General features: G+C 42.2%; 1 protein-coding gene across 1 annotated transcript; it reads right to left on the reverse strand.

The window, feature by feature from the left end:
- atm (ATM serine/threonine kinase) lies at nt 1–27,995 on the reverse strand. The gene is made up of 63 exons (XM_023351780.1): nt 27,866–27,995; nt 26,493–26,592; nt 26,286–26,404; nt 25,875–26,020; nt 25,497–25,661; nt 24,533–24,698; nt 24,192–24,430; nt 22,940–23,109; nt 22,638–22,816; nt 22,197–22,568; nt 21,892–22,095; nt 21,168–21,269; nt 20,841–21,075; nt 20,626–20,757; nt 20,386–20,511; nt 20,206–20,298; nt 19,933–20,119; nt 19,407–19,600; nt 19,256–19,335; nt 19,007–19,162; nt 18,455–18,530; nt 18,176–18,318; nt 17,486–17,603; nt 17,220–17,390; nt 16,949–17,124; nt 16,625–16,868; nt 16,215–16,330; nt 15,971–16,097; nt 15,685–15,884; nt 15,434–15,608; nt 14,385–14,543; nt 14,105–14,237; nt 13,928–14,023; nt 13,653–13,824; nt 13,428–13,569; nt 13,125–13,301; nt 12,824–13,001; nt 12,639–12,744; nt 12,322–12,480; nt 12,134–12,242; nt 11,926–12,014; nt 10,751–10,853; nt 10,408–10,556; nt 10,230–10,334; nt 10,035–10,154; nt 9,723–9,957; nt 8,507–8,677; nt 8,237–8,356; nt 7,113–7,330; nt 6,812–7,019; nt 6,595–6,720; nt 5,926–6,066; nt 4,682–4,820; nt 4,149–4,231; nt 3,875–4,015; nt 2,625–2,741; nt 2,372–2,521; nt 2,009–2,174; nt 1,831–1,917; nt 1,629–1,743; nt 847–910; nt 624–766; nt 1–544 (listed from the first exon to the last, which is right to left on the reverse strand). The coding sequence occupies exons 2-63, from the start codon at nt 26,562–26,564 to the stop codon at nt 364–366; spliced, it is 9,285 nt and encodes a 3,094-aa protein (XP_023207548.1). The 5' UTR covers nt 26,565–26,592; nt 27,866–27,995; the 3' UTR covers nt 1–363.
- Nucleotides 27,996–27,997: the final 2 nt, after the last annotated feature.

Raw genomic sequence — 27,997 nt, forward strand, 5'->3', positions numbered from 1 at the left:
CTGTTCTTTTTAATTATTCAATGCTAGAAATAAAACAACAAAAATCTAATAAAGTAGAAAGACGAAGGCAGAAGTGAATAAAAATTCCACTAAATAAGGAATGCATACATTATACAATCATAAAGGTTGTTCTTTGGATAGTCAATGGTATCAGTCTCTTCATCATGCGTTAGAGAAACGAAAACATTCACATCAAACTGGGTCAATCACAGGTACAGACCATCATTTACAAACAAAATCAAAGGTCTTTTGCAGAACTCTCATCAGTTCGTACATTTGTAATAAAGTGCAACAATCTACGGAGACTTTTTTCCAAAACTAATACAGTACTGGTCTGCCGAGTCTTGTTGGTTCCCTCCAGGTTTAGACCCAGGCCTGCCATCCTGGAAACAGTCTGCTGAGGTTCTTGGGGTCCATGGCTTGTTGAATGAGCAGGTTGACCTGCCCTCCCACGCTGAGCACCGTTCCCTCCTCCACCCCTTTCAGCTTCTCCTGCAGCCGCAGCAGCACCCGCTCCGCCACTTTGTTGAAGCTCTGACTGTCACTGCCGGAGGACGAGAGAAGAGCTCAAAGAAAGGTAGAAAAATAGACGACGACTCTGAAACGGACGATCATCTGATCACCTGGATTTGCGGTGGTTGTCGAGGTCTTCGCCTCCTATTGTGGAGCTCAGGGTGGCGTTGAGCTCCTGCTGCTCGTCGTGCTGCAGGTAAAAGGCTTTCAGAGGGTTCATGGTCCAGTCAAACAGAGGGTCATACAGCAGCACCTGTCGGCACATGAGGCAAACATCAGCTTCATATAAAAGCTTTGTGCTTTGCACCGAGAGCTGATGGAGAGTTCTCGTACCTCCACAATCGTCAATAGAGCTTCCTGGGAGCTCCTCATCACCTCCATCGTCTTCTCACAACATCTGAGCACAGAATCGGGTCGGGGTCAGCTCGTGTTCTGTATTTACAGTACCTTACAAAAGTCTTCAGATCTTTTGTATTGTTTTTTATTTTGCAACCAAAAATAGCAGGACAGAAAAGTTGTTGCTTTTATGGACACAAAACTGAAAAGTGTGGACTCATGGCCTGCATCTGTATGTATTTACCTTGATGCCACAAACTGAAACTAAATTGCTGTGAACTAAATTGTCCTTTATAGGGAGAGGGGGGATAAAATAAGGTGTTTTATTGGATTTGGATTTGAAAATCCAAAATACTCTGATCCCAATAAATACAAAACACCAGACAAAAACCAACCTGGCTTAATTACACTCCACCTTTGTGTCATTTAATGTCAGTGTAAATGTGTGTAGGCCTCAGAGATTTGTTAGAGACTCCTTCCTGATACAGTATGTAGAGACAGTGGACAGCTGCTTTAACTGTGGCATTAAACCCCTTATCCTGAGTATGGGTGTAGCGGCAGAGAAATGAAAACTTCCTCGTCTTTTCACTCACAATTATGCTCCGTTTTGTACGGCATAGAAACCTCATTAAACACATTTACGTTTGTTTTTGTAGTTTGACAAAATGTAGCAAGGTTGAAAAGGACTGAACATTTTTCGCAAGGCGTTGTACAGCCGATACACACCAACATAAATGTGAGAATGTAACAAAGAGATTCTCCCAGATGCTGATCTTTACCGCCTAAAGACGCCCTCCACTCCCGTGATTCCCATCCCGTCCACTATGTCTCTGGAGAGTCTGAATGGGACGGTCTCTGGGGTGGGAAGGATCTTCCCCTGCTCAAAGGCTACACCTTAAAACACAAAACATCAGATATGTTACAATTTATGAAGCTTAACTATGAGTTTCCATAAATCAAAGGGGTGAGGACAAGGAATACCTAAGTCAATGTGCACTAGTTCAGCGGTCTGTTCATCGATCAGGATATTCTGGATGTGTCTGTCGCCCAGGCCAACAATGTAGCCAACTGTAGGTGAAAAAAAAATCATAAAACCCAGTTATGTGCCATTTTGCTGTTTCACTACAGAACTCCATCTTAGCCAACATCACAATGATACCTATGGAGGATGTGGCAACACTTCGTGTGTAAGCCAGCCGCTTCTCCATCCATACCGCGGGATCCAGGAACCTTTCCATGCAGAAGTACCTGAAGACCGGTCGAAACTTCTTGCACACCTCACTGTAGGCCTCCAGCTTCTCATTGAAACCCTGCTGCTGAGCATCCTGCAGCGAGCCGAGAGATGGAGACAAACAAGTTGGAGTCTTTTTCCAACCATTTCAAAGAAATGTGACTGAATCTGCTACGTAACGGTGCACAGCTGTTCTTAAACACAAACATCAACTGAAAGAGTAACAGTGATGAAAAGCAGTTGAGTTGAAGTGTTTCATGTCTTTAACAGCAGATTACTTAAGCACCTCACCATCATCTTCCTCCTGCAGGCCAGGTTGGTCCAGTCCTGAGGCCGGAAGCGTTTATGAGCGCCTTTACTGGGATCCACCAGGAACTCCCCGATGGGCACCGTGCCCGAGCACCACTCCAACACGCCGCTGCGCTGCGAGAACGGCACCACCTGGCACCCGAACCAGGCAATTAAGTCGACACCAAAAACACCGCAAACACACGTTCACATAACTCTGAGAGACGCGTCTTCTGTTTCCCTCGCTTGATGTCACCTTGTAGCGCCTGATGTTCAGCTTCCTTTTCCGAGTGTCTGTGTTGCGCTGCAGCAGCATGGAGCACATGCTGAACACTTGTTGCATCACCGCGTCCTGCCGCAGGTCGTCCTGACCCTGTTCACAAAGAGGACGCTTATGTTACTCTGCCCTCGGTGACATGAAGCTTTTTAAACTTCTTTAGGATCAACAAATCTCTGCATAGTTACATTATCATGAGAAGCTAATAGAAAATAATCACCTTTACTTTGTAGCTCATCCTGATCATTTACTAATATTTACTTTACTTTATAGGTAAAGTTTTAAAGAAATAAATTTCCACTCTAAATATACAGCTCTGAAAAAAAATTAAGAGACCACTTAAAATGATCAGTTTCTCTGATTTTACCTTTAATAGGTACATGTTTGAGTAAAATGAACATTGTTCTTTTATTCTATGAACTACTGACTGCAGACATGGGCAGCTAGCTACTTTCTTGTAGTTATTTCATACTTAAACGGCTTTTACTGTAAGTTTTTATGTGTACGTTCCAGGAAGAACGTACAGTGCCAACATTTATTTATTTATTTATTTTTATTGATCCTGTAAGATATAAACAAAATCACTGAAATCATAGGAAATAAGGACTTGAATGTCTTTATTAATTCATGATATTGATCAAGTCTATATTTTTCATATTTCAAACGTTGTCAATCTGAAAGTCCTACTCACTCCTTTAATGGAGCAATTGTTGCCTAAAAATTAAAAAGATTTATTTCATCTCAGTGCGTAGGCAGTAAAGGGGTTTTCTTTTTTTAAATACTTTTTTCTGGTGAAGCCAGCTCTTCAGGTCAAGAAAAAAAAGCAATATTAGGGTAAAACATGATCTCAGCATGACTCAACGAGCAGGTGAATTGTTAACCTTTAAGTGTCTTTCAAATGTATCTGCAAACACAAACACACTTTCACACACATGTAATCCAACACACCTTCCCCACTCTCTCTCTATGAGGATTGTTTCCAATATGAAGGTGTGAGAGTCTGTTTGCTTTTATATAAAAACTTGATTAATTATTACCTGAAACCAAACCTAATGGAAAATAGCCAAAGCTTAGAGTGACCAGCTTCTCGTCAGAAAGTGTGTGTTTGCTTAGTTGAGAACTGGTGTGTGCCCGTGTTGGTGCAGGTCACTCTGTTGCACCAACCACAGTACCAAAAGCAAACTTTTTATCAGTTGATGACAGATTAAAAAACATACACAGAAGCTTACTTTGACTAGTTGCCTCCTGCTCTTCCCGTCAGAGCCCACACAGTCGATGATCTTCGGCAGGTTGACTCCTCCGGCCAGGTGATACTGGGGCATGAAGGATCTAACAGTCACCAGGTTTTCATAGCAACCCGTCGGATCAACCTGTTAACAACCCGAACAAACAGATTTTTTTTTTAATCCAGCCAACGTCGTAAAAGTTAAAGTCAAATGTTTGGCACGTCAGTGACGATTAATCAAACTTGTTTATTCAGATCAGAGTTGCAAATCTATTAACCTTTATCTCCATGGTGGGGATGGCCACTTCGTCCAGGTCTTTGAGCTGCATGATGGGCTGATCGGCAGGGATGGGAATGGCCTCTGGTGTGAGGGACGGACACACAGATACACACGCAAACCTTTAAATGTACAGCGATTTCAAATGTGTGTGAGAGGGTACACCACTAAACAGGGAAGCAACTGACAATTAATTTAGTAATTGATCATTCTTTCGATTATTCTGATGAATAATCTCAAAGAAATTTGTACAATCTGCAGATCTTCTTTTTAGCCATTTGAAGCTTTTTCATACAATATTAAAAATACATTAAAAGATTCTAATAACACCAGATTAGATTTAACAAATGAAAACCATCCATAAGGAAGTGGTCAAGCACTGCAACAAAAATTAAACATGAAAACCTCAAAGAAGCACTTAAGAAAATCCAGAGAGCAACTAACTAAGGACGTTTTATTACAATACAGTCTGGCTCATTGGAAGCAAAACGTGACAGATGATTTAGGAGTTTTGCACAATAGATCATTACTCACTCTTCTCGGTTTTGTGCCGGCTAGCATCCATGTAAGCCAGAGTGATGTAGGCGTCGCAGAGGCGCTCCATCCCTCGGATCAACCTGCTTCGCTTCTTCCTGATTACAGAAATGATCTTTTGAGCCACATCTGAACGCTCCTGCAAGAGTTAGTAAGACAAGGCGGATGTTTAACAAACAGTTTCACTGTAAATACTCAAAAAAAGGACTTGAGGTCGACTCTGATAAGCTTGTTTTGGTGTTTCAAACTCAACCAGATCAGCACAGATTATGAGAATCAGACTTTTTTTAGTAAGAGGCACGTTGATTCTCGAACAATTTGGACCAAAAACAGATTTATGAGAGCTGATCTTTTATTCTAATGTCCAGTGATGACATTAAAATACGTAACTAATATACAGTACAGACCAAAAGTTTGGACACACCTTTTAATTCAATGAGTTTCCTTTATTTTCATGACTATTGACATTGTAGATTCACACTGAAGGCATCAAAACTATGAATAACACATGTGGAAATATGCACTAAACAAAAAAGTGTAAAACAACTGAAAATACCCCTTATATTCTAGTTTCTTCAAAGTAGCAACCTTTTGCTGTTATTACTGCTTTGCACACACTCTGCATTTTCTTGATGAGCTTCAAGAGGTAGTCACCTGAAATGGTTTTCACTTCATAGGTGTGTCCTGTCAGGTTAATAAGTGGGATTTCTTGCCTTATAAATAGTCATGAAAATAAAGAAAACCCATTGAATTAGAAATGTGGCTCCAGACAGAGCATTTTAAATTCACTTCTTGGAAAGCCAACACTAAAGAGTCACTCTGATCAACGCAGCATCAGTGTTTTCTCTGCTACACCTAAAACTGAGCATCTTCCTGTTGCAGCTTCCAGTAAAGTCAGAGCCGTGTGTCTCCCTAAAGCTGATCTAAACATCACTGGCCCCGAGAAGAGCTGGGTGACATACTTCGGCTCCACAACAAACAAAGGTGAGACAGAGGTTCTAATAATCAAAGCTATCCACCCATTGAATTAGAAGGTGTGTCCAAACTTTTGGTCTGTACTGTACGTTAGGGTTTGACATTTCCTGTTATGGCCAGGAAGGACAATCGCAATGACTTAACGTGAGTCCAAGGAGATTATGGTAAGATTTTTCTTTTTTTTACTTTTCTTTAAAACAAACAATTCAAAATAATGAAGAAATAAACCGAAATGTCTAAAAGAAACAACTCATCAATGAAAGTTGCACCAGATCAAACTGCGATTGTTGCCGTGGTGCGCTCTTCGATGGCCGGGTCCTGCAGAAACTCTCGTCTTTGTTGGCGTTCACCAGGGCGAAGATGATGAAGAGCGTGTGGTGAGGATGTTCCAAAGACGCCTTACAGATGAGCTGAAGGGGGAAACACAGATAATTCATAACTTTATCTGTGTAATAAAAGTTAAATAGTCAAAGTTTGACAGCTCAGGTGTAACACTTTTGCATGCTTAGCAAACTTTGCAGCAAACTCATCAAGTAGTGTTGAAACCAGATATTTAGACTGGAAAACAAATCTAAAAACAATTTCCTTCTACTTCAGTTGTCCACTGCTTTGTGTTAAAGGGACAACTAGACGTACCAAAATAGAAAAGAATCATCAGAAAATAACTTTATATGAGAAGAAAGGCAAAACATTTCTGCTTACACCAGGTCTGAAGAATGGGCACAAACTGAAACAATGAGAAGTTTGTGAAAGGAAAGCCAAAATGTGTTTGCTTTTTATTATGGCATTTAAAAAAATAAGAAATATTTTTGATAATCCTAAGTGACCAAAAACATTAAGCCTGAGCCAACGTCAGTCATACAGAGCATTTAAACACCTGGTTTCAACTCTATATGTGGCGCTGACAAACTTGAAGAAAAGACAAACTTCTGAGTTACATCATTCAGGACTTCATGGAATCCTGGGTCCTCAGAGACGCCGGCAGCCATTTTGGTTCCCATGCGGGCAGCCAGTTGATACATAAGAGGCAAAAACTTGTAGGACGGGATCTGCTTCACTCCCCTCTGGAAAACAAGACAGCTGTAACAATCAGAAACCTCTGAACTTTATCAGAAAAAAAAGGCAGTGACTGGTGGAGTGCAGATGTTAACTCACCTTCATTATGTCGTTGATCTCTTTAATGTCAGCGCTCTCCAGCCAGAGCGAAGCCAGCCTGAACACCCAGGTGTCATGCTCCTCACCTTGTTCCAGACACTGGATGTAGTTCTCCACCGCCTTGCACAGGAATCGCTGTCGGTCCGTCCGCAGATTGGACAGCGCCGTTACATCCAGCTCCAGCTCTCTTTGCACCTTTATTGTGTACCTGAGAAGCCATTTCATCTGTTAAAGACGATTCTGACCTGCCACTGTGGGGTTTTTCTCTGTACACATGAGAAAACTGAAGGTGGGAATCAACCTGTTAGAGATCACTTTCCGCTCCCTCATCAGGTCCACTTCCTCCTTGGCCTTTTCCAGCAGGGCCTGCTTGTTTTCAAACTCGGATGAGTTCATGTACTTGTCGATGCTCTGGTACTGAGCGTCAGAGAAGCGCGCCAGAGACAAGAAAGCTTCGGTCCGCTGCCTTTGGAGCCTGGGGTCCCGGCCCCCCGAGTTCCCCTCTATCACCTCCACTGCCTGAAGAGAGAACATCGAGGATGAGACTCTGAAAGACCTGAATAGTTATGGACTAAAGAAAAGGAGCCAGAAAATAAGCACTCCATTTCCTGGAAAGTCTGAAAAAAAAGAAAACCAGCAGCAGAAGCACCAAATCCTAACTGTGGGAGACACACAAACATGTATATATGAATTATTCCATTTGGTCTACATTAATCTGCCACAGCCAGGGGACATGAACCATAAACTTCCAGAAATCTAATATTTATGCCATCGCCTCCTTCTGATTTATCTGGACATAAATAAATAATTCATGTGTGTGTGCGTAAGCTAGTTATTGCCTGGCTGACGGGTAATGAGTCATTCATGTCTCTCAGGGAGGCCTGCTGTTACTTCAGTAAGGGCAAAGGGTAACATATACTACACCTGAGACTCATCTGGTTTCATGTTCACTTATTAGAATAGTCTCTTTCTTTTCTCTTCATGTTTACATACAAGGGACACTGATGTTGCTGATTATTCTGAGCCTAGAAAGACAAACATCCTAAAAGAAAATACTGTAACTCTGAACTGGTGCCTGTTTACTCCATGCTGAGGTCTTAGAAAATGATTCACTCATCATGTTTAAACTGGCTGGGAAGGAGGGAGGGAAGGAGGGAAGAAGGGAAGGAAGAAGAAAGGAAGAAAGGAAGGGGGAGGGAGGGAGAGAAGGAGGGAGGAAAGGAGGAAGGAAAGAAGGAAGGAAGGAAATAGATGATTATTGGTAAAGTTGTAGATTTTGGTTTCTGGTATCTCACTAGTTTTACACATATTCATTTTCCATGAACTACGGATAGAAAAAGGAGCAACATTTCAATGCTGCCTGCAGTCTAACATTAATTTTTGATCTCTAAAACTTTTAAGAAGAAACGCTCAGTGGCCCCTTACCCTCTCCAGGTACTTTTCCAGGATAATTCCAGGACTCTCCAGGCAGCTCTCAGCCAGCCAGTTCCCACAAAGCCTGAGGCACTCGGTGTAGAGCGGAGCCAGAGCTGGATTAAAATCAACCTGCTCGACATTCAACACAACAATATTTTAATTCACTCATGTTGGATCTTCCTTCACACAGAATTGAACAAAACTTATATGCAGGTAATTTTTCATAATTCATCCATGCAAAGCTGTGGTGGTACATCTTTATCAGGCTGTGTGTTTGACCTTTTCCTCAAGTCTGTGTATCATCTGCCTCAGCAGGCCCAGAGCCAGACCCTGCTCTCCCTTCGCCCAGAACACCTGGGCCTCCTCCAGCTGCCATGACAGAACAGGTGAGGACGCCCAGCTCCCTCCGTCGCCGTGCTGCTTCATCTGACAGACCGCACGCTCCGCAAGCTTGACAGAGGAGACAACGCTACCATTAGGAAACGTAACGTAAATGTTCAAACAGACGGAGAAACCTCAACTTGCCTTAAATCTGCTAACATATGAAGCCTTGGCAAAGAAACATTTAAATTTTAGCACATTGCAAGATTTTGATCCCATTTTCTATTCCAGCTGAAACAGAAAGCATCCCCACAGCATAATTCTGCCACCACCATGTTTCACAAAGGAAGTGGTGTGCCAAGCTGCTAAATGGACTTTCTTTTGTCAATAGCTTTCTTTCTATAAAAATTTGTAATAAAAAAAATGGATAAAGTAAAGAATTGGCAAATTCTGCAGAGTTTTCATTTAATCACTAAAGCGTTTTTTATAGAATACTAGAAATACAGTTGAGAAATGCTAATAAATACACATAATTGAATTCTTTCTTTAAATAAGAAAAATAAACATTTTATTACCTAAAATCCAATGACATAGCATTCCTTTAGTGGACGTTTGGAGCAAAGGATGCATCTGCAGCTAAGAAATCACTTCTAATATCAGTGAGTGAAAAGTTCAGGTCTTTCTGCTCAACTTAACACAAATACAGTTCAGGGCTGATCTGAATTTTGAATTAAATGACTGATAATTTGTTTAACCAAAGGTCATTTTTAAGCAGAATTTGAAGCAGGTGAAGCTAAAACTGTGTCACTTGAGGAGTTCTGGGTAAAAATATATCTACAAACGAAGAAGGTTTTTCACCTTAAATGCTAAATTAATTCATTTTTTGGACAAGTTTGGCTTAATTACTGCTTTGAGTTTGTTGTTTTTTCAGAGTCTGTTTTCTCCAGTTAATGATTAATCAATTACTCTATTAGTTTACGATTATTTTAATAATAAATATCTGATTCATTGTTTCAGCCCAGACAGTTTTCCATTACTATGAAACAAACGAAAAACTGTTTTGACGCTTGATCACCTAAAACGTCAATGAAATATACCAAAATTATTGATTGTAATGTAAAAAGGTTTTCTGAATGCTTTCACCAGGCAGTGCAGTGATGCATGTGGAGGCTACCTGTGTATTCCCGGCTTTGCGGGCCAAGCGGCAGAGCTCCATAAGATGGTCGGTGAGCACAGAGCTGAGGTGACAGTTGTTTTCTGGCTCTTCCATTCTGGATAACAGGGTTAGCTGAGCTACGGAGCGCAAAGCCAGGATAGGCTCCACCACGGTGAAGTCACTGTCCACCAGCAGCTGGGAGTGCTGCCGCCACTGGCTGCAAACGTCCCTCAGAGTCACATCAGAGAGGGATCTGAAATACACAAAACAGCTTAGGAACGTTAATCTGACTCAGCTCTGTTTCACTGCTGCTGATGACGGTGAAATCACCTAGCGAAAAGCTGCTTGACGCTCTCCAGCTCTCTGATGCTCTGCAGGTTCTTCAGGGCCGGATACAGGGAAGATACGGCCTCTAAGGTGCCTCTGCAGAGCTCCTCCACCTCCGCCGCCCTTCACACGTGGACATAGTTGAATAAATAAGTAATAAATTGGGCCAAACTTTGACGTTTCAGGTGCCCACCTCACCTGGCACGTTTCAGGGTATCATCAAATATGGAGAACTCTTTGTCCCTCAGTGCTTGCAGGGAACAAAACACAGACTCGTGGAAGCCGGGGTTGGATTTGTCACTTCTAAGGAAGAAAATAAAGGTGTAGGTGAAAGATGCAGTAGATGAGACTTTTTTTGGTCATGCCTCATCCTCACCTCTCCGACAGCTCACAGTCCCACTGCGTGTTCCTCCACGCCGCCTGAAAGCGGAGCTCTCGCAGCTCAGCCCCCCACTCCACGCCTTCGCTCTCCAAACCCCTCATGTAGGTGGCGAGGATGCTGCTCAGCCCAAAGTTCTGCATGCCCTGTTCAGACAAGGAGGGTGAAAAAAATCACCATAACAATATATTCAAAGACAAATTTTTCACCCCAGTATGAGACATTATTTTCATTTAGATCAAATTGAAAGAAATAATCTTATCATAGCTCGTTCTCCGGTTTCGTAGCATTTGAATATCATAACAAATCGCATCAATTCATGCAGATTCAACCATTTTACCTCCACAATTCCTACAAGTCGGGTAACTTCAGGGAGAGTAGAGTGAAGATCATATGAGGTCAGGGCCTTCCCCCACATGGCTTCATGTTCGTATGTTCGTATCCTGCACCAAAAGTACAACAAAGCAAAAACTGTAGTCTGCACAGCAATGTCTGCATGCTACTGGGAAGATACAGCGCTTTGCAAAAGTATTTATACCCCCAGAACTTTACCACATTTTGTCATATTGTAGTTACAAACTTCAATGCAGTAAAGACTTTGATTTTTATGCAAGTAGGAAAATGACACAACTCAACATGTTCACAGTAAAAATCTCAAAAGTGTGGCATGCAGTCCTCCTTGAGTTTCGTTCTTTGTTGCTAAACGGTTCAATGTCAGTCAGAGTGGATGAGGGACTGTCTGCAATAGGGCTGCACGATATTGGAAAAAACTGACATTTAAATGTTTGCTATCCCTATGACGTATATTACAATATGAAAAAATGCAAGAATTTTCGACAGATGACTTGAATAGCACATTGGGTTATTCAGCGCTTCTGTCATCTTTTCTATTATCAATTAACCTGCACTGATCTCACCTCTTTTTGTGAATCTTACAAGTACGATTTTTGTCTGTAATTGAGAAATATTCCTATTGTCTGGGTGCACATTACTGGAAAATCTTCAATGTTATATTGTGCAAACCCAGTCTGTAAACATATTTTTCATAGGATTTGAGTTTTGGTTCAACTTCCTGCTGGAAGATGCTCTGGTCTCAAGTCTTCAGTGTCCTCTGACATGTTTTCTTCCAGGATCGCCCTGCGTTTAACTTCATCCACCCGTAAACTCTAACCACCTTCACTGTTTCTGGAGAAGAAAAGTATCCCTACAGCATGATGCTGCCACCACCAGCATCGTTTGAATGTGCGAATGTGAATGTAAAGTGTTACGTTCCACCAGTTTGCCGTGTCCCTTAGGTAGTTCATAGCAAACTGCAAATAGCATTTCTTGCTAGTGTTTCAGAAATGTCATTTGTGGATTGAATAACTAAAACTTAAGAGTTACACATTTTATGTTTGTCTATCACATAAAGCCTCAATAAAACAGACTATATGTGTGGTACTTAGATGGCAAAATGTGAAAAACGTCTAGTGGGTATGAATACTTTACAAAACACTGCAGTGGAGAAAAACCTACCTGGTGAGTGGACTTGTCATTGTTTCTCCTCCACAGCCATAAAGACTGTCAGGTTCCCCAATACTCCTATAGACCTCAATCAACAGCTCCTACAAACACACCAAATATTTAAAATTATTTGAGTTTAAGGATGTACAAAGTCAAATGAGATGAAAAAAATTATACAAATACAATTGTTATTGACATAACTCTGACATGCAAAGCAGACCTGGAGGCTGATGTTGGTGTCTTCCATGCTCTTCTCCGTCAGACCGGAGATGGTGAAGTTCTGGCTGTTCTCCTCGAAGTTGATCTTGCGTGTGGCTTTGGACTTGGTCCTGCACATTTGTTCAAGACAGACAAATGAATAAATTGTTAAATTAACTGCACTGTAAAAACAAAGATCTTCTTGGAAACCTGCAGTTCTCCTCCATGTTGGCTCGGATCTTGTCCACATAGATCTCAGCGTACAGCAGAGCGGTGAAGTGAGCCGAGCAGGACTGAGCGGCTCGGGCCACCTCCAGGTAGTTCAGCTCCAACCAGAAGTTGGAGTCGCACACAGTGCCACAGGAGTTACTGCAAGAACGTCAGCATTTACATTTTTATCAACATTGCAAAAAATATGAAGACTCTCTTCTTTTGTGCTATGAGTTATTGTGACACACATCTTCTATTCTATGTCTAAATTAACAGGAGGAAGTTGAAGAATAGACGGATATTAAATAATAACAAACCTGTCATGTTGCACTTGTCTCTGTTGGTGTCTCAAATAGTCAATAACAGCCAGCATGGTTCGCAGGGAGGTTTTATCATATAAACCCTGGCTTGCGGAGTCAGACTCTGTAAGAAATTATAAACATTTTATCACAGAACATTGAACAAGACACGTTGTACTGGTCTGTAACGGACTCAAACTCACCGGAGTCGGAGTTGAGAGGTGTTGCGGATCGACTGGCGGCCTGAGCGCTCCTGGAACAGAAGCTGAAGAAGTCCTGAATGTGTGAAGAGAGCAGCTTCCTCCAGGAGCCGTCAGGGTCGTCCAGAAGGATGGAGTGGATGATCAGGGGCAGCAGCCTCTGGCAGCAGTCCACCATCACCTGGAGATGGATTTCAAACTTTAATGTCATGGAGAACTTGTGACTAAATGACACTGGAAAACCTAAAGCTCTAGTTTAAGAGGCAGTTCCTGTGTAAACAATGCATAAACCTAATGAACTCACCAGACACAGAGGTCGTGATAGCAGCAGTGCCTCTCTTCTCACCCCTCCGCTGTCCAGCAGTGCTGTGCACAGAGCCTTCAGCCAGGCCTGGTGGGCCCCCGCCTGCGGGGTCCAAAACTCCTGGCTCTCTAGCTTCCTCTTGGCCTCTGAACTCTCCTCAGCAGTCACAGCAGCCACCTGGTAAAGATACCAACATAAAGGCAAACACACACAACAAAATGTCAGATATACTGTAAGGTTCATTGGCATAACGTCATTCACAGAGACGAAAACTCAAAGTGCTTATAAGACAACGAAATTCACCTTGTTTTTGGCTGTTCTAAATGGATTGAGGTAAGCCAGCATGGGGTCCCGGTTGTCTTTATGTCGGTCCCAGAAGTCAACGCCAGACTGAGTGGCGAGGATGTTCTTCACACACTGAGCTGCAGCTCGTCTCACCTCAATGCTGGCAGATAAGGGTGAACACCATCATTACCCAGACATCTTGAGATAAACAAACTGATCACAGAGCCGGAGCATTTATCATACCGCTGCTGTATGAGAGCATCGTTCATGCAGTTCAGGATGATGTAAAGATGCTGTAAATCGTTGGAGACAAAGAGAGATGCGGCTCTGTCGTAGAGGGGGTCTCTACCGTGAAGGAGGGCGATGGTGGAGAAGTCAACTGGACCCAGTTCACCAAGACAGGAGCCAGCAGCCTCTGCAGCAAAGGGTAAAAGTACGACCCCACAAGAATATAAGAAACTGGGAAATCACAACTGGGGGAAAAAATAAAAATAAAAAATCACCCAATTTTATTTTACCCAGAATGTCGATTCCTCCAGGGTGACTGGCAGCCAGTTTGCAGAGCTGCAGCAGACTGAGCACCAGCTTCACCAGTACACTGTCAGTGGGGTTAGCTGCATCCAGAGAAAAGCAATATTTATAACGACAAGCATTAAAATTTGTTTTAAGGAAAATGCTGTTTTGCAGCATCACACCATGGCACTCTTTGAGCAGCTCTCGAATCTGGTCTTTGTTGCGATGCAGCTGCCGAGTCAGCTCCTTTAGCCCCTCCAGTCTGGTCAGAGGTAAAGAGTCACATGATGATGCCAATAGGAAATGAGTTATTTCCTGCAAAAGGATAAAGGAAATACAATGCCTAAGAACTTTATCGCATTTTCTTGCATTGCAACCACAAACCTAAATCTGTTTTCCTTGCCCTAAATGTTTGTGGTTTATATCAATAGAAAATCACATTGTAATGTCGCACATGTGTACCTGTCTCAGTGTGAAACTGCCGCTGTTATATTTGAGTTTGTGCTGCACTGAGCGCAGCTCTCTGAACTCAGGGATGTCAGGAAAAGGCTCCAATCTGCTGATGGCTCCTTTTAGTTTCTGCTGACTCTCTATTACCAGAAACTGCAGTAGACTAAGCACCTTGGGGACAAAACAATTCAGAACTATAAAGTACACAATCTAAAAGGAGGAGACAGATAATACTACTACAGGAATGAGCATTTGATTTGGCACATCCTGATTTAATAAACAGGTTTAAACTGCAGCATTGGGAAACAAATGCTCCTATTAATCTGCTTATTTTATGCATTGTAATACTTTTTCAGTACTTTGCTTATTTTGTGATATATAAAATAACTCAGGCATGTTGAAAACATACCCATAGACACCATCAAATTTAAGAGAGACTTACATAAGTAAAGAATCAGTAACACTGGGTCACAAAAAAATATCTTTGGAAGTTGTCTATGTTTCTTCACCTGAATTAGGACTGAATCCAAAAATGGCATCCATTTTTCTCAATCAAGTCAGGTTTTTATTCTAATTTGATTTAGAAAATCTGATCTTCTGACTAAATTGGTGACATTTTTGTGACATTATCAGTTCATTTCCGTTAATATCTCTCATCCAAAGAAGGTTTTAGGAGAAAAAACGTGTTTTCTAACAGAGTGTATTAATGAAATGATACAAACTTGGATTTCTGTAAACTGAATAATAAATAATAATAAGGGTAAGTGCATGTAAATTGAACTTTACGTCTTCATTGTGCAAAATTCAGGGCATGAACTTCCATTTCTTCGAACGCCTCGTATGCTCAGCAGCAGGGATATCTCTCTTCAGCGCCCAACAGTAATCAGCCATCATGACTGCATCCCAGCATCCCAAACTAATGTCTAGCTTAGTTCAGAAAGTTGACCTGGTTGAGCAAGACCAATGTCATTTTTGGTTTCAGCACATCAGAATTACCCTAAGACAGTTGAAAAACCCCAGACAGTTTTTTTGGCTGTTGACCAGAGCAATGTGTGACCTACCTGCTGAGAAATGAACGGCTGACTGGTGACCTGAGCAGTGAGAGTCCCCACAATGACCTGCAGGTGGCAGTCAAGAGCGTCATCACAGAACTGAAGTGCTGCCTGACACACAGAGCTGAGCAGGTCGCAGCACAGAGACAGGCTCCTGTTGGACACCTCGTCACAGTGAAGAGGTCTGTGGTTCAGGAGGAACATGAAGCTGTTAACTTTCTCGGTTTGTGAAAAACAAAGGAGTGTTGGTGTTCACTAACCTGCTGTTGATGTGGTGAATGAGAGAGTAGATGATGTCTCTGAGGACGAAGGCCCAGGCTCCTCCCAGACCGTCCTTCACCTCCCTGAGCAGCAGGCTGACAAACAAATGGTACATGAGGAGGATGCGGTGGCGCTCGTAGCTGTTGCTCGTCTCTGCTGCTTTTTCACACACTGCCAGCAAGATCTTCTGGATGGAAATCTGCTGGCAACAGACAGGGGAACGGATTAACCTTCTTTACTATAAACAGCAAAATTTTACTGACATGGTAAATGAGACGTCTATACCGGGGTTTTAGACAGAATGGCCACCAGAGACTTGTGGCTGGCACTGTGGCATTTGCTGAGGTAGTCCAGAGTGGCTTTGATGACGTACGAGCTGAAGTGAGGTGGGTTTGGTACGGGATCCAGCTCTCTGTGGGGAATAAAACTAATCTCCTTCAGGTGCCACTCCAATGCATAACAGAATGAGACATAGATGAAATGAAGTAGCAAAGAAAAGTTACAGGAAAGTGTGTTAAAGTGTCACTACCCTGTAAAGCGTTTCAGGTCTCCAGTGTCCCCATCTGCTCCACAGCCTTCATACAGAGTCATCAGCAGCTCCACTACGATGTCCGCCAAGTTACTGTGAATCAGGCTGTCGATTTGCTGTGGGCAAATTTCCAAATATGGAGGAGAGTTTATGACTCCAAATGGGGTTTTTGCAAAGGCCTTCCAGATATTTATAAAATGTTCACATGGAAAACACTTTATCAGATCAAGCCAATTATCCTGCCCACAACATATTCCAATTTTAACCATTTGGAAGACGCAGACGTTGAAGGAAATCTCTACCTTTTCCTGCTTTCAAAAGTTATTCTTGCTTAAGAATTTGTGGTGTGTGTAAATCTAAGCACTAAACAAAATGAGACGTTTATTCTTCTGTTTTACACTCCACTTCACCTGTTTGCCCAGACAGCTGGCGTCTTTGAGGAGGTCGTACACTCGGTGTGCCTTCTCTCTCTTCTGTGCCACCTGAGAGTCCTGGCCTTTTAAGGCGAAGTATGGCAGGATATTCACCATGATCTTGGGGAAACAGTCGGCTAATAAGTGCCTCCAGTCCCTCTCCAAGCACCGCCCGATGGACCTCACCTGCTCAAAGTCGTCCAGAAAGACCAGGTGAGGGATCAGCACCTGGTAATAAGAGCTGAAAGAGTGGATGAGGAGGTAAGTGTGAGAAAACCTTTGTTTAAATTTAAACATAAGGGGAAACAAAGCTTTTCTGACTTGTAGAAATCTTTGACTGTGTTCTGGTCCAGCAGGCTGTAGGGGAAAGATCCAAGAGTGTAGCGGTCATCTGACTGCCTCTGTGCGAGCCACTCCGCCACCAGGTAGTACAGGTGAGAAGTGACGAATGCTTTCACACTCCTGCAGCTCTTCACTTTGGACACACTGCACAACATCTGCGATAGAAAACCAAGCAGAGCACGAGATCCTCTCAGATATCAGGAAGGTAAGAGTGAAAAGAGAATGGAGATGATTTATTTCAATCTGTTACCTTCTTGATGAGCTCCTCCTCAACACTGTTCTCTTTGTAGGACTGAAAGAGCGCAAACAGGCACTGTTTCTCACACACAGGGCTACAGCACAGCACCACAGACAGACTCCTCAGCAGAGTGGCTTTGCGATTCAACACTTCGTCCAGCTGATCCTCTGAGGAGCTGCCCCTCTGTGTGATCACCCACAAAAGGAGAGCATGAGAAAAGTTTACATTAAGCAACAAAAGTGAAGTTCTTGGAGCGCAGCAATGCTGCATGACCTCACCGGGAGCCTCATGCCCTCCTGAGCCTTCAGGTAGATGTTCTCAAATGCTGCTTGCTGGTGTTTTAGTGGCAACATCTTCCTCTTATCTGAGCGATTTGGTCTCAAATCAAGGAACAGCCTGGTTAAAGAGCAGAAAATACCAAAGATCATTTACATTTTGTTTAGGAAATTGTGCATTTTATTTCTATAATTTACTCTTCAAGTAGATCAGTGTTGAGAAACGCTTTGTTAGTTTTCCATGACTTCCTGTTTTTACGGGGTTAGACAGAGACCAATTTCTCTTAGCCACTTTTCAGAATGGAAAAGACAGGAAAACATGCATCAACCACGTATATGACCTTCTGTCCAAATAATTGCTAGAAGAGAATAGCTGCTCAACTAAACTTGGTTATATCAAAAGTCAGAGCAGTAATAAAAAATATACAACAACTGGAACTGTGGCAAAGAAGGTCGGACAAGTTTATCTTGCAACAACACAAAGTGGAGACAATGGTTAGGAAATTAATACAAAGTTTACTGAGAAATTGGGCAAAGATAGAAAATGTTGCATCAATAATAAGTTTTACATAACTTTATCTGTTGCCTATATTTGTCCCAAATCTCTTAAGCTATACATTTACATCTGCCTGTTTTTCCAGATTATTCAGATCTGCCTCTAGTAGAGACAAGGTTCATGAAGCTGAAGCATACCTCTCCACAGACAGAGCTACCAGCATGCGGACTTGGTGGTGTGCGTCTGCCAGATGAGATGGAAGAACCAGCGATACGGGAGAGTCCTTCCCTGTTTCGGCCCCTCTGAGGGTCAGGACAGCCCAGTGGCACAGAGGGTCAGCCTAAGTGTGAGAAGATGTAAAAATTCAAGTCGCTTTCATATGTTTTGTACTGAATTACATGTATAAGAGAAAGAATGTATCTGGCTGAAATGTTTGAAGAACAAAATAAACTCTTCCTAAGGGTTTTAAACTTTACCTCCAGCAAGGCGACAAGACACTGAACCAACGCAGCTCGGACAGTCGCCACACATTTTCCCGTCTGGCTCAAGTAACTAAAAAAAAAAAAAAAAAAAACGCAGCAGAGTTGTAGCAGAGAGGAACACAAATATTAAAGCTCCAGTTTGCAACACTTATAAAAATATATATATATATATTTTATATTTTTGTTAAAACTGTCACTATGTTGTGATAGTATATGAGAGATAATCTGTGAAAATAAAATAAAGTTCCTCTGCCTTCTCTCTGCTGTCCTACTGTCACCTGCAGAAATACACCGCCTGGTCAGAAACCAATCAGAGCCAGGAGGAGGGTCTTAGGTCTGTTAATCATGCTTGTGTACGAAATGCTAGCATCTACAGTTAGTTAGCATAGCCACCAATGATGGCAGGTAAACAGTTTTTCTGGAACAGTAAATTGTTTATTCGCCATTAGCACAAGTAAATATAAAAAAGCTTTAATTACATAATTTCTCTATATAGATACATTTAAATAGAAATGTGTTTGTGGTGCATAAAGTGATGCTTCTTACCAGAAGCCAGACAGAACTTGCAGAAGAGATCCCTGAACATGTTTCATCTCCTCGGGCATGTGACGGGTCTTCCCCAGGCTCTGTATGGACGGTAACAAACTGAGCAGCACAGCAGCACAGATCTCCTGGTCCTGACGATACAAAGAACACAAGTCCCTGTGGATAAAGAAGGACATACAACCGTTCACATCTGGTCTGCAACCTCAAGGTAAAATTTATTTGTGTTTTGAGATGGAAACTTTTCCTTACGCAAGAGGACGGAGCAGAGCATCAAACTCCTCCGGAGACAGCGAGTCTTCAGCAGGAAGCTTCTTCAACAGAACGAGATACTGAAACGGAAGCAGAGTTCAGCTAAAGCCGGCTGAGCTGGAGGTTGTCGTCCAGGCCGACTGTTGCTCACCATGTTGAGGTGCAGAGCTTTGCTGAAGTCAATCTGATCCAGCAGGAGTAGCAGCCTGCGCCGCACCTCCTGAGGTTTAAAAAGGAGGCCGTGGAGAGGCGGAGCAGAGGCGCATTCACACAGGAAGTTCAAGACAGCAAGGAGAGCCAGGTCCTGTTTTCCCAGATAGTCCTCCGTTAGCAGGCTTTTGGCACCTGTTTGAGTTAGACCAATGACCAATATTAAACTTTCATTTTATCAAACCTAAAAAAAATATTCTGTCTTGTCTTTAACTTAGTCTTCTCCAACACAGGAAAGAGGATCGCACAAGAGCAAATCTACCAATGTATAAAAAAGGCAAATTTCAGGTGTGCAAGTTGATAAATGCAGCTGCTATAGGAACCATAGCAACCACAGAATCCAAGTTAATTACAGGACAAATCCGGAAGAAAATCTTTTACAGGCTGCAGACCTTCAACTTTCCAGCAGCTGCTTTTACACTTTTAAAACCTGTAGAGTTCTGCCTACAGGTCAGGTCTCCTCTTACCTGGGCCACAGGAGTCAGCGTTGTCCTCTTTCTGTCTGTGACTCCCGTTGGAACTGCTGTGGGCCTCCTCGACGTCTTCAAACAGGTCGATGCCATCACCAGCCTGAGGATGTTTTGTCATTTCCCACTCATCATCCCCTTGTTCATCATCATCCGTGACACTGACTCGCTTAGAGACGTTGTTCAACTGAAGCGGAGAGTTGAAAAATTCAGAGATCTGGTTCCAGTTTGTGAAATCCGTGCGACAAAAATCACCTTAGATGAGCCACATACCACATGCAGTTTGCAGATTTCTGCCAGCTCACTGAGCAGGCTGGCAGGCAGAGTCATCAGGAATAAACCAGAGGAGATCAATCCAACTTTGTCCTGCAGAATAAATGATCAGTTTACTCATTAAAACCACTAATTTATTAAACTTTTAATCAAAACCATCAAAATGGCAGGTGATGTCACCATGGATGCTCTGTTGGTACACTGTGTGCAAAGCTTCATGAGTGATCTGAGCGCTGACATGGCTCCCTCCTCGTTCATTTTCACTTTGACGCTGGAAACAAAGCCACTGAGGTCCTGCGCCACAGCCTGGCAGCAACGACATTAAAACCTTCATGTTAATATTTGACTATACTGTTTTATCAGCATTGAGGGATATCACTTGAGGCTGGGTTTTCCAAACTGATGTGAGTGTGAACAGACCTTTGCTTTGGTGAAAAGCGGAGAGCGGCAGGCCTCCTCCTCAGTCACAAGCCCTGCCGCGACAAAACCTGCCAGCACACCCGTCAGCTGGCTGAAACAGCGCACCAGGCACTCAGGAGGCGTGGACTGAGACTACAGAAGATCAATCAGATCATGCGTCAGTTTCAAACATGCGAACAGGTTAAACACTCCAGGACAAATCAACCTCTGCTCACATCAGGGGAGTAGCAGCTGAGCAGGCTGCCGGCCACAGAGAGCAGGTTCCGCTCCAGCTTGTTTCTGAGGGCGGGGACGGCGGCCAGCTGAACGTCAGCTGATGCCATCTTTACCGACTCATCGTCTGTCGCTCTGACCTCTGACGGCAGCGTGTTGAAGCTGAACTGCTGGTACAGTCTCTCTATGTCTTCCAACTTGTCTTTGGCATCGGATGAACCGTCTTGAAAAACGGCACTAAAAAAAATAAAGCAGGGAGATTAAATGGAGTTAAAGTACACTAATTACACTAATTACGAGATTATAATCTCTCCTCTTTTTTTTTTTACCCTTTTAGTCCTTCACTACCCAGCAGGAACTTCAGCCCAGCACTGGTGTCCTTGAAGGTCAGTGAGACCAGGATGCTTGCAATAAGATTATGAGGAAAGTCGCTGCAGACAAGAACACAATAACCCATAAATACAACACAAAAAATGATTTCAAAGACAAAAAAAGGAGAAAAAAAACATCTGAACAAAAAGTAAAGTTTATTAATATCCACTAATCCTTTCATATTTTGTCATGTTACTACCACTCAGTGTAGTTTATAGAGATTTTAAGTGTGATACTCTAAAATAAAATTCGCCTTTAGAGTTAATATATGGCATCATTTTCATGTGACGTTGAAGCAGAATTAGTACGTAAAACGCTATCCCGAGAATATTATTATGTCCAAAGCTACATGCTTCATTCAGCTCAGCCCATCATCTTGTTATGACAAAACTCCAACCTGTCAAGGTGGGGCAAAGTATAATCAAACAAAGAGCCACCAGACTCCTGGTACTCCAGAGAAACATCTACAGGGGAAGCACTTTGCAAATTTTGCTTTTAGAAAAAATTTTACAATTGGAAAGTCTCAGAGGAAAGAAAAACAAATAAAGTTCTGTTTAAAGTTGTTTTATAAGAGATGCAAATCACCATGTGAGGCAGAGCTAGCATTGCACCTCAACATAAATATAATATAATTATAATAATACAAAGTGATTGCCAAACAAATGGTACAAAAAAAGCAACCTGCAGATGATGGGGTGGGGCTTGCAGCTATCCTCCATCTCTTCATTTTGGTCACTCATCAGCAGCCAGGCTATGAGGCTCTCCTTCAGGTTAGCGGAGGGACTCCCCTCTGAGGTCACCATGTAGTCAAAACCTGAGCTTGAAGCAAAAGTCCTTGGGATTGAGCATGTTAGCATGGCCTGGGCAAGACAGAGAGCAGCACTCCTGAAAAAAAGAGGACGAGACAAACGTGCAGATAAATTTAGTTACATAGTAGCTACAAATCCAGATTGAATGCAGCAATGAACAAAGCAACTGCGACTCACTGGGTGGGTTTACATGCAGATCCGCGGAAGAGTTTCCAGAACTCCCTGTCCACATCGATCAGCTGCCTGTGTACTATGGAGGCCAGCAGGTCTAGACTGAGGGACTCAGTGTGAGGTGAACTGACCCCACGCAGTGCGAGGGGCCAGATCCGGAGCCACAGCTTGCCCAGCTCCGCCCTGTGGGCCTGAGCTCTCTGAAGGATGCGGGCCTGGCAGTGGGCCATCTCCCTCAGGCAGCGCAGCACGTATGGCCCCCTCTCTCCTCTACGCTGCTCAGACAGAAGTTGACACAACAGCGACAGCAGCTGGACCAGCTCCTTACCGGGCACCATGGATGGGTACTTGGAGACAAGCACTGCAGTTATCTGCAGCCTGAGAGAAGAAAACGCAGGTTTGAGTAAATGTGAGGTAACTTTTTTGAATGCTTTTTGACTTTCATACCATGGTATGACATCAAAGTCACTCTGCTGGGGTTGCAGATGGTCACGAAGTACATCCCAGCCCATTTCTATGCGGCGCCGCTTGCTGGCTGCTCCATGGCAGGGACTGCCCATCTGTGTGGCTCTGTGTTGGGGCTGAGTGACCTCCAGCATATGGGCATCACTGTCAACACTGAAGAGCTGTGGCAATCCCACACAAGATGTAAGGGTGTTAAACATACATTAGACTGCAACTTCAAACTCAGACCTGATCTGCTTTGCATTTATGCAAACGTTGGGAGACCAGGAGTTATGTTTTCTTACCTGGTGACAGATGTCAGCAGTGAGTTCAATGAGGTTATCTTGCACAGCGATGTGTCTGGTCCCAGTGACGTACTTCCCTCTGCTGCCAATGTGGCTGATCTCTCTGACTAAACCGTCGTACAGGTTGTACAGCAGGCCGCGCCACCTGGACCAGTCCTCTGCATGCACACCTAAAAACAAAGATCATCATTTGAATTAAGGTTAATTTGGGGCAACTTTAAATTCTTCTAAATCACATTCCAACTATTGTCAAAGACAAATTTAAAAGGAAACCTACTATGCTTCCTTGAACAGATTAGGGTAGGTCTATGGGCAAAACATGTTTATTACATTTTCTGCACAATGTAATTCTTAGATAATGACATTTTAGTCTGGTTACTTCTGTCTATTTTGAGCTCCTTTCAAAACGAGTTGTTTTAGGGTCTTAACACTTTAAATCCAAATAAGTTGCTGCTGACCAGTGTTGTAGTCAAGACCACCTAACCCAAGACCAAGACAAGACCAGAGTGTATCGAGACCGAGACAAGACCAAGACTTTTAGGGTCCGAGACCAAGTCAAGACCAAGGCCAGCGCCCCATCCTACATGACACAATAAAATGTGAAATATGATCAAAATTGCTAATCAAATTGATCTGAAAGATTTACATTCCCATAAAAACACCTAGATATTAAATACTTAGAGCTCAAATAAATTTTACCAATATTAAAAGCAGAACAAACTCTTCGTTCTGCTTATCTAAAAAGATAATGCCCTGGGCAGATGCCCAGGGCATTATCCTTGAAAAGCAGAAGTTGAGCCTACTGCACAATAAATAAGATGGTAGAAAGTGGTTTCTGGATGGTGAGTCTACAACCAAACACTTGTCTTTTCCAGCAGCCATTAGACACAGTATACAGTGGTAAAAAAAACACTATATGCTGAAAAACCAAGCTGAAAACCCAAGCTGGGTTGCTAGGTAACGGGGCTGGGCTTGGCTAAGCTTGTTAGGTAATGGCGCAGTGACCGTCAAATGTGACTTAACAATAGAAAGGTCTTTGAAATAGCTAATTTTCCAGAAACCAATAAACATTAACTTATTCCCAAAAATGTTTGGGTATTTTTTTTAAGCAGTTGGGTTGTTTTTAGAAGCAGTTGAGATCCAAATGGAAATGCAAAGATGCACAGAATGTAAATTTTACGTAATAGGTCCACTTTAATGTAAATCCCACTCAGGACATCGTTTTTGATAACTCAGCATTCTAACACCAAACCTGTGTCTGGAGACTTTGCTCCCTTTGGATGGTGAACATGGAGCTGCAGGTTGAAGAACTCCACAATCTCCTCCTTCAGGTTGGCACTCGGCCTCATGTCCGCCCAGACGTTCAGTAAAGAGGGAAGAAGCTCTTCTCCGAGACGACACACTCTCATCCGGCAGTTCATGGCGGCAGATCTCAGGAAGATGTTCATAGTCAAGACAAGATGCTCCAGGACACAGAGGTGTTTCTCCTGCCTAGGATGGTGGCAGGAGAAACAGGTGCACGGGGTTTACCACAGCTTACAAGAGAAGCGAAACAATTTATCCGACAATGCATATAATGATCACGGTTTCTACCTGGCGTTAAGCATTGCTTTAGAGAAGAAGCTGAACAAACTGTCATTAAATCCGTCAGTCTGAGTGCAGCAGCCCTTCACCACAGCATAGATGACTCTGCTCAGCAGCACACGGTTGATGGATTTGGATGAAGAGTTGAACAAGCTGCAGTACAACTCCAAAAGGCCTATAGATGAAAAAAATAAAAGTACAAATACACCTAAGTTATCAGGATGACTTTTAAAACTTTCTTACAGTTCCAGTGAGTGGCATCATGTGTTAAAGTGGTGATAGAAATCTTATTCATCTGGGTTTATATTAGTTTAGTAAAACTGTGCAGCAGATGAGACTAATGTAGCTGGTATGATTAGAATTTATATTAATAATAAATAATTGAAAGCAAACAGAGCAGCAACATAAGAAAAGTAAATTAATAAAATCCATCTTAAAAAAACATGTAAATCTAATCATTTAAATTATTATTTTATAAAACTTAATGTACAATCAGATCAGTAAAGTATAAGATTTGTGACAAAGTTTAAGTTGTTGTGACATCACGAGTATGAGACTTCTAACTCTAACACTTATAACATTTTATAAATGTTTGGAATTCAATATGAAAATATGTGAGTGGGCGCGGATATGTCGTGTGCTCCTATGGAAAAACTGCAGGAGTTTCACTTTTTATTATTGCAAAAGAAATTCAAATCTGCTGTGTCAGTTATAAAGTCAACAGAAAATAGCGTTAGAGTGATCAGTTTTAGAGTTTTACATAAACATATCAAAAGTCAATAACTAAACAGAAATATGATGCAAACTTGACTCAAGCAGTTTTGACAGTTCATATACATTGGTGATGAGAAATCAGCTTTGTGATACTAAAAACCCAACGTTGATCTTGATGTTTTGACTTGTCTCTTAGTAAAGGCCCCCAGAATAAATGGATTTTTGAGTTTTCACACCTTTATACTAATTAGCCACTTACTCTGCCACTGCTGCTGAGTGATGTCACACCAGTACTTGCGGACAGAGAGGATGTCCTTTAAAAGAAGGCTGCTGTAATTCTCTCCATATGCTGAGCAGCAATATGAACTTTGCAGCACCTCCATGACGTGTTTCAGCAGCTCGCTGCACTTCAGACGAGGCCCACCTGCACAAATCAAGCCTTAGACATGGAGTTCACATTACATCTTCAAAGATTTTTGTGTTGAAGAGAGTTAAAACCAGCCCAATCCTGTAAGTAGGGTCCAGGAAGTAGGTGAGGTAATAAAATATTGTTTTAATGTATGTAACCATTTTTTTTCATATAGATAATTTTATCAATCTTGCATTTTCTAACTTAAGGTGAAAATCTTGCCCTTACGTTTGTTTGCATAGCGAATGAAAAACTTGACTAAGCTGCACGTTTCAGCCATCTTCTTCTGCCGTGTGGCCAACGTAGTCGCCGTGACGTTGGATTTACTCGACTGCATGCTCTCAGTCTCCTTCTGGACAAAACGCTGCAGGAATCTGATGAGGGGGGAAAAAAAACTGGACTGAGCAAAACAAACATTAAAGCTGTCATTTCATAGAAGCATTTTCCTAGAGTAAAATATGACCTGTGCCTAGATGAAGGCTGTGCCTAGATGAAGAAGATAAAATTGGGGAAATGATTTAAACAAGGTGATCAGTGTTGTAAAATTATATTAGAAGAAAAATAGGATGAAAGTTTAGCACAGTATCTCAAGAAATGATCTAGCATAGATAAACATTTATAACATCTGTGGAGATTTACCTGAAAACAGCATCCCATGTGAGCTGATTAGAGCCTTTAGCTTTGCTCCCAGAGGTGCGATCCAATTCTTGCATAACCTCATTAGAACGAATGAGTCTTCTAAACCGTTCAGCTTCTTTCTGGTTCCACAAATCGGGACACAAAATAAGTGATAAATTGACAGGTGCTAAGGGCTTAAATGTAATCAGATCTTTTTAGTTTGCTTACCTTCCTCTCTGTAGCTTTGTCATTTTCCAACCCTCTGCAGCAGACCAGGAGATCATGAAGAACCAGACTCATTGTGGCAATAGCTTATAGCTGGTTACACCTGCAGGAACAGGCAGATAAACAATACCAACATCCTTAAAAACCAAAATACAAATGAACAGATCACACTAGGGCATTTTGCTGAAAGATGTACTCTTTCCACAAAAACGGAGAAGAAGAGGAACCAGAGAGGATAAGCATGGAGTATTGCTAACAACAGATTGATGTGAGTTGACTTCCCACTGCTCTTCTGACTTAATTAGAAAAGCAAAACAGTTGCTTTAAAAGAAAGCGGAGATGTGGTTATAAGCAAATATTTGACCAGACCTTGTATGGGCAACTTATTAACCCCAATACAGGGAGAACACATACACTGATCTCACACAGATGTACCTTTAGTGTGTCATAAAACAGCAGGGGATCCTTGATCCTCACGACTAATCCTTGTTTCTTTCTAAAACATCAACTAAAAACCTTCCTTTCTAAACCAAGGCAACTCCATCTGTTCTAAGATCAGTAAAATAATTTGGTACATAACAGTCCACAATGAAACAACTTCTATACATAGTTCAATCAATCCTTCATTAGCAAACACTCACAAATAACAACATTGTATTATATTATTTTCCCATTACAGGTGCTTGAAATCATTCTTTAGTCATAAGCATCCAAAAGGGGTTACTAATGCTAATGAGACCACACAAAATCAACCATTTCTTCAAAGACTTCAATGGGATTCAAATCAATCAGAATGCATGGGATGCTTATTATTAATCTTTAGTAGACAATAGATCTAAAAAAACTGATCTAAAGGGATCTCTTTTTGGCCATGACTGTATAAAGCTACAACATCTAACACAGTAGGTGTCAGTCCTCACACAAACCCAGAAAAATCCCAAATGAGAAAGTTGGAATTGAGCAAAAATATTCCTTGCACCTAAATTATAGGACAAAGCATAAACCGGAGTTATAATGTGTACATAATATGAACACTTCACTTCTGACATTGGGATGCAACAAATCTGTGGAGCAATGGGTACAATCTGCTGTGCTGTGGCCTTTGAAGTGAAGTGGAAAACACCCCGGCCAGAGATGGACAATCAAATCATAATAATTTAGTAGGAAGCGGATCTAAAATAATCAATCAGTAAGCGGGAGGACAGGTATCAGCTTTATTCTCTAATGTCAAAGCACTTAAATACGCATAACTTCCAATGAAATACAATATTTGCACGTGTAATCTGATCATGCATGCAGACTAACAAGAAACGAAACCAGCTCTGGAGTTGATTTACAGAGCTTCATTTAAACTTTTACTAAGCATGCTCACCGACCTGACTGGTCTGCACCAGTGACTGGAGTCAACAACCTGCTGCTGCTGGACCAGGTGCAGAAAATACAAGACGTTTTACAGTTCATCCCAAAACAACTTTGCCATCTTGACGTGCAATAAAGCTCACGCACAC

Source organism: Xiphophorus maculatus, chromosome 18 (assembly GCF_002775205.1).
Source record: "Xiphophorus maculatus strain JP 163 A chromosome 18, X_maculatus-5.0-male, whole genome shotgun sequence".
NCBI lineage: Eukaryota > Metazoa > Chordata > Actinopteri > Cyprinodontiformes > Poeciliidae > Xiphophorus > Xiphophorus maculatus.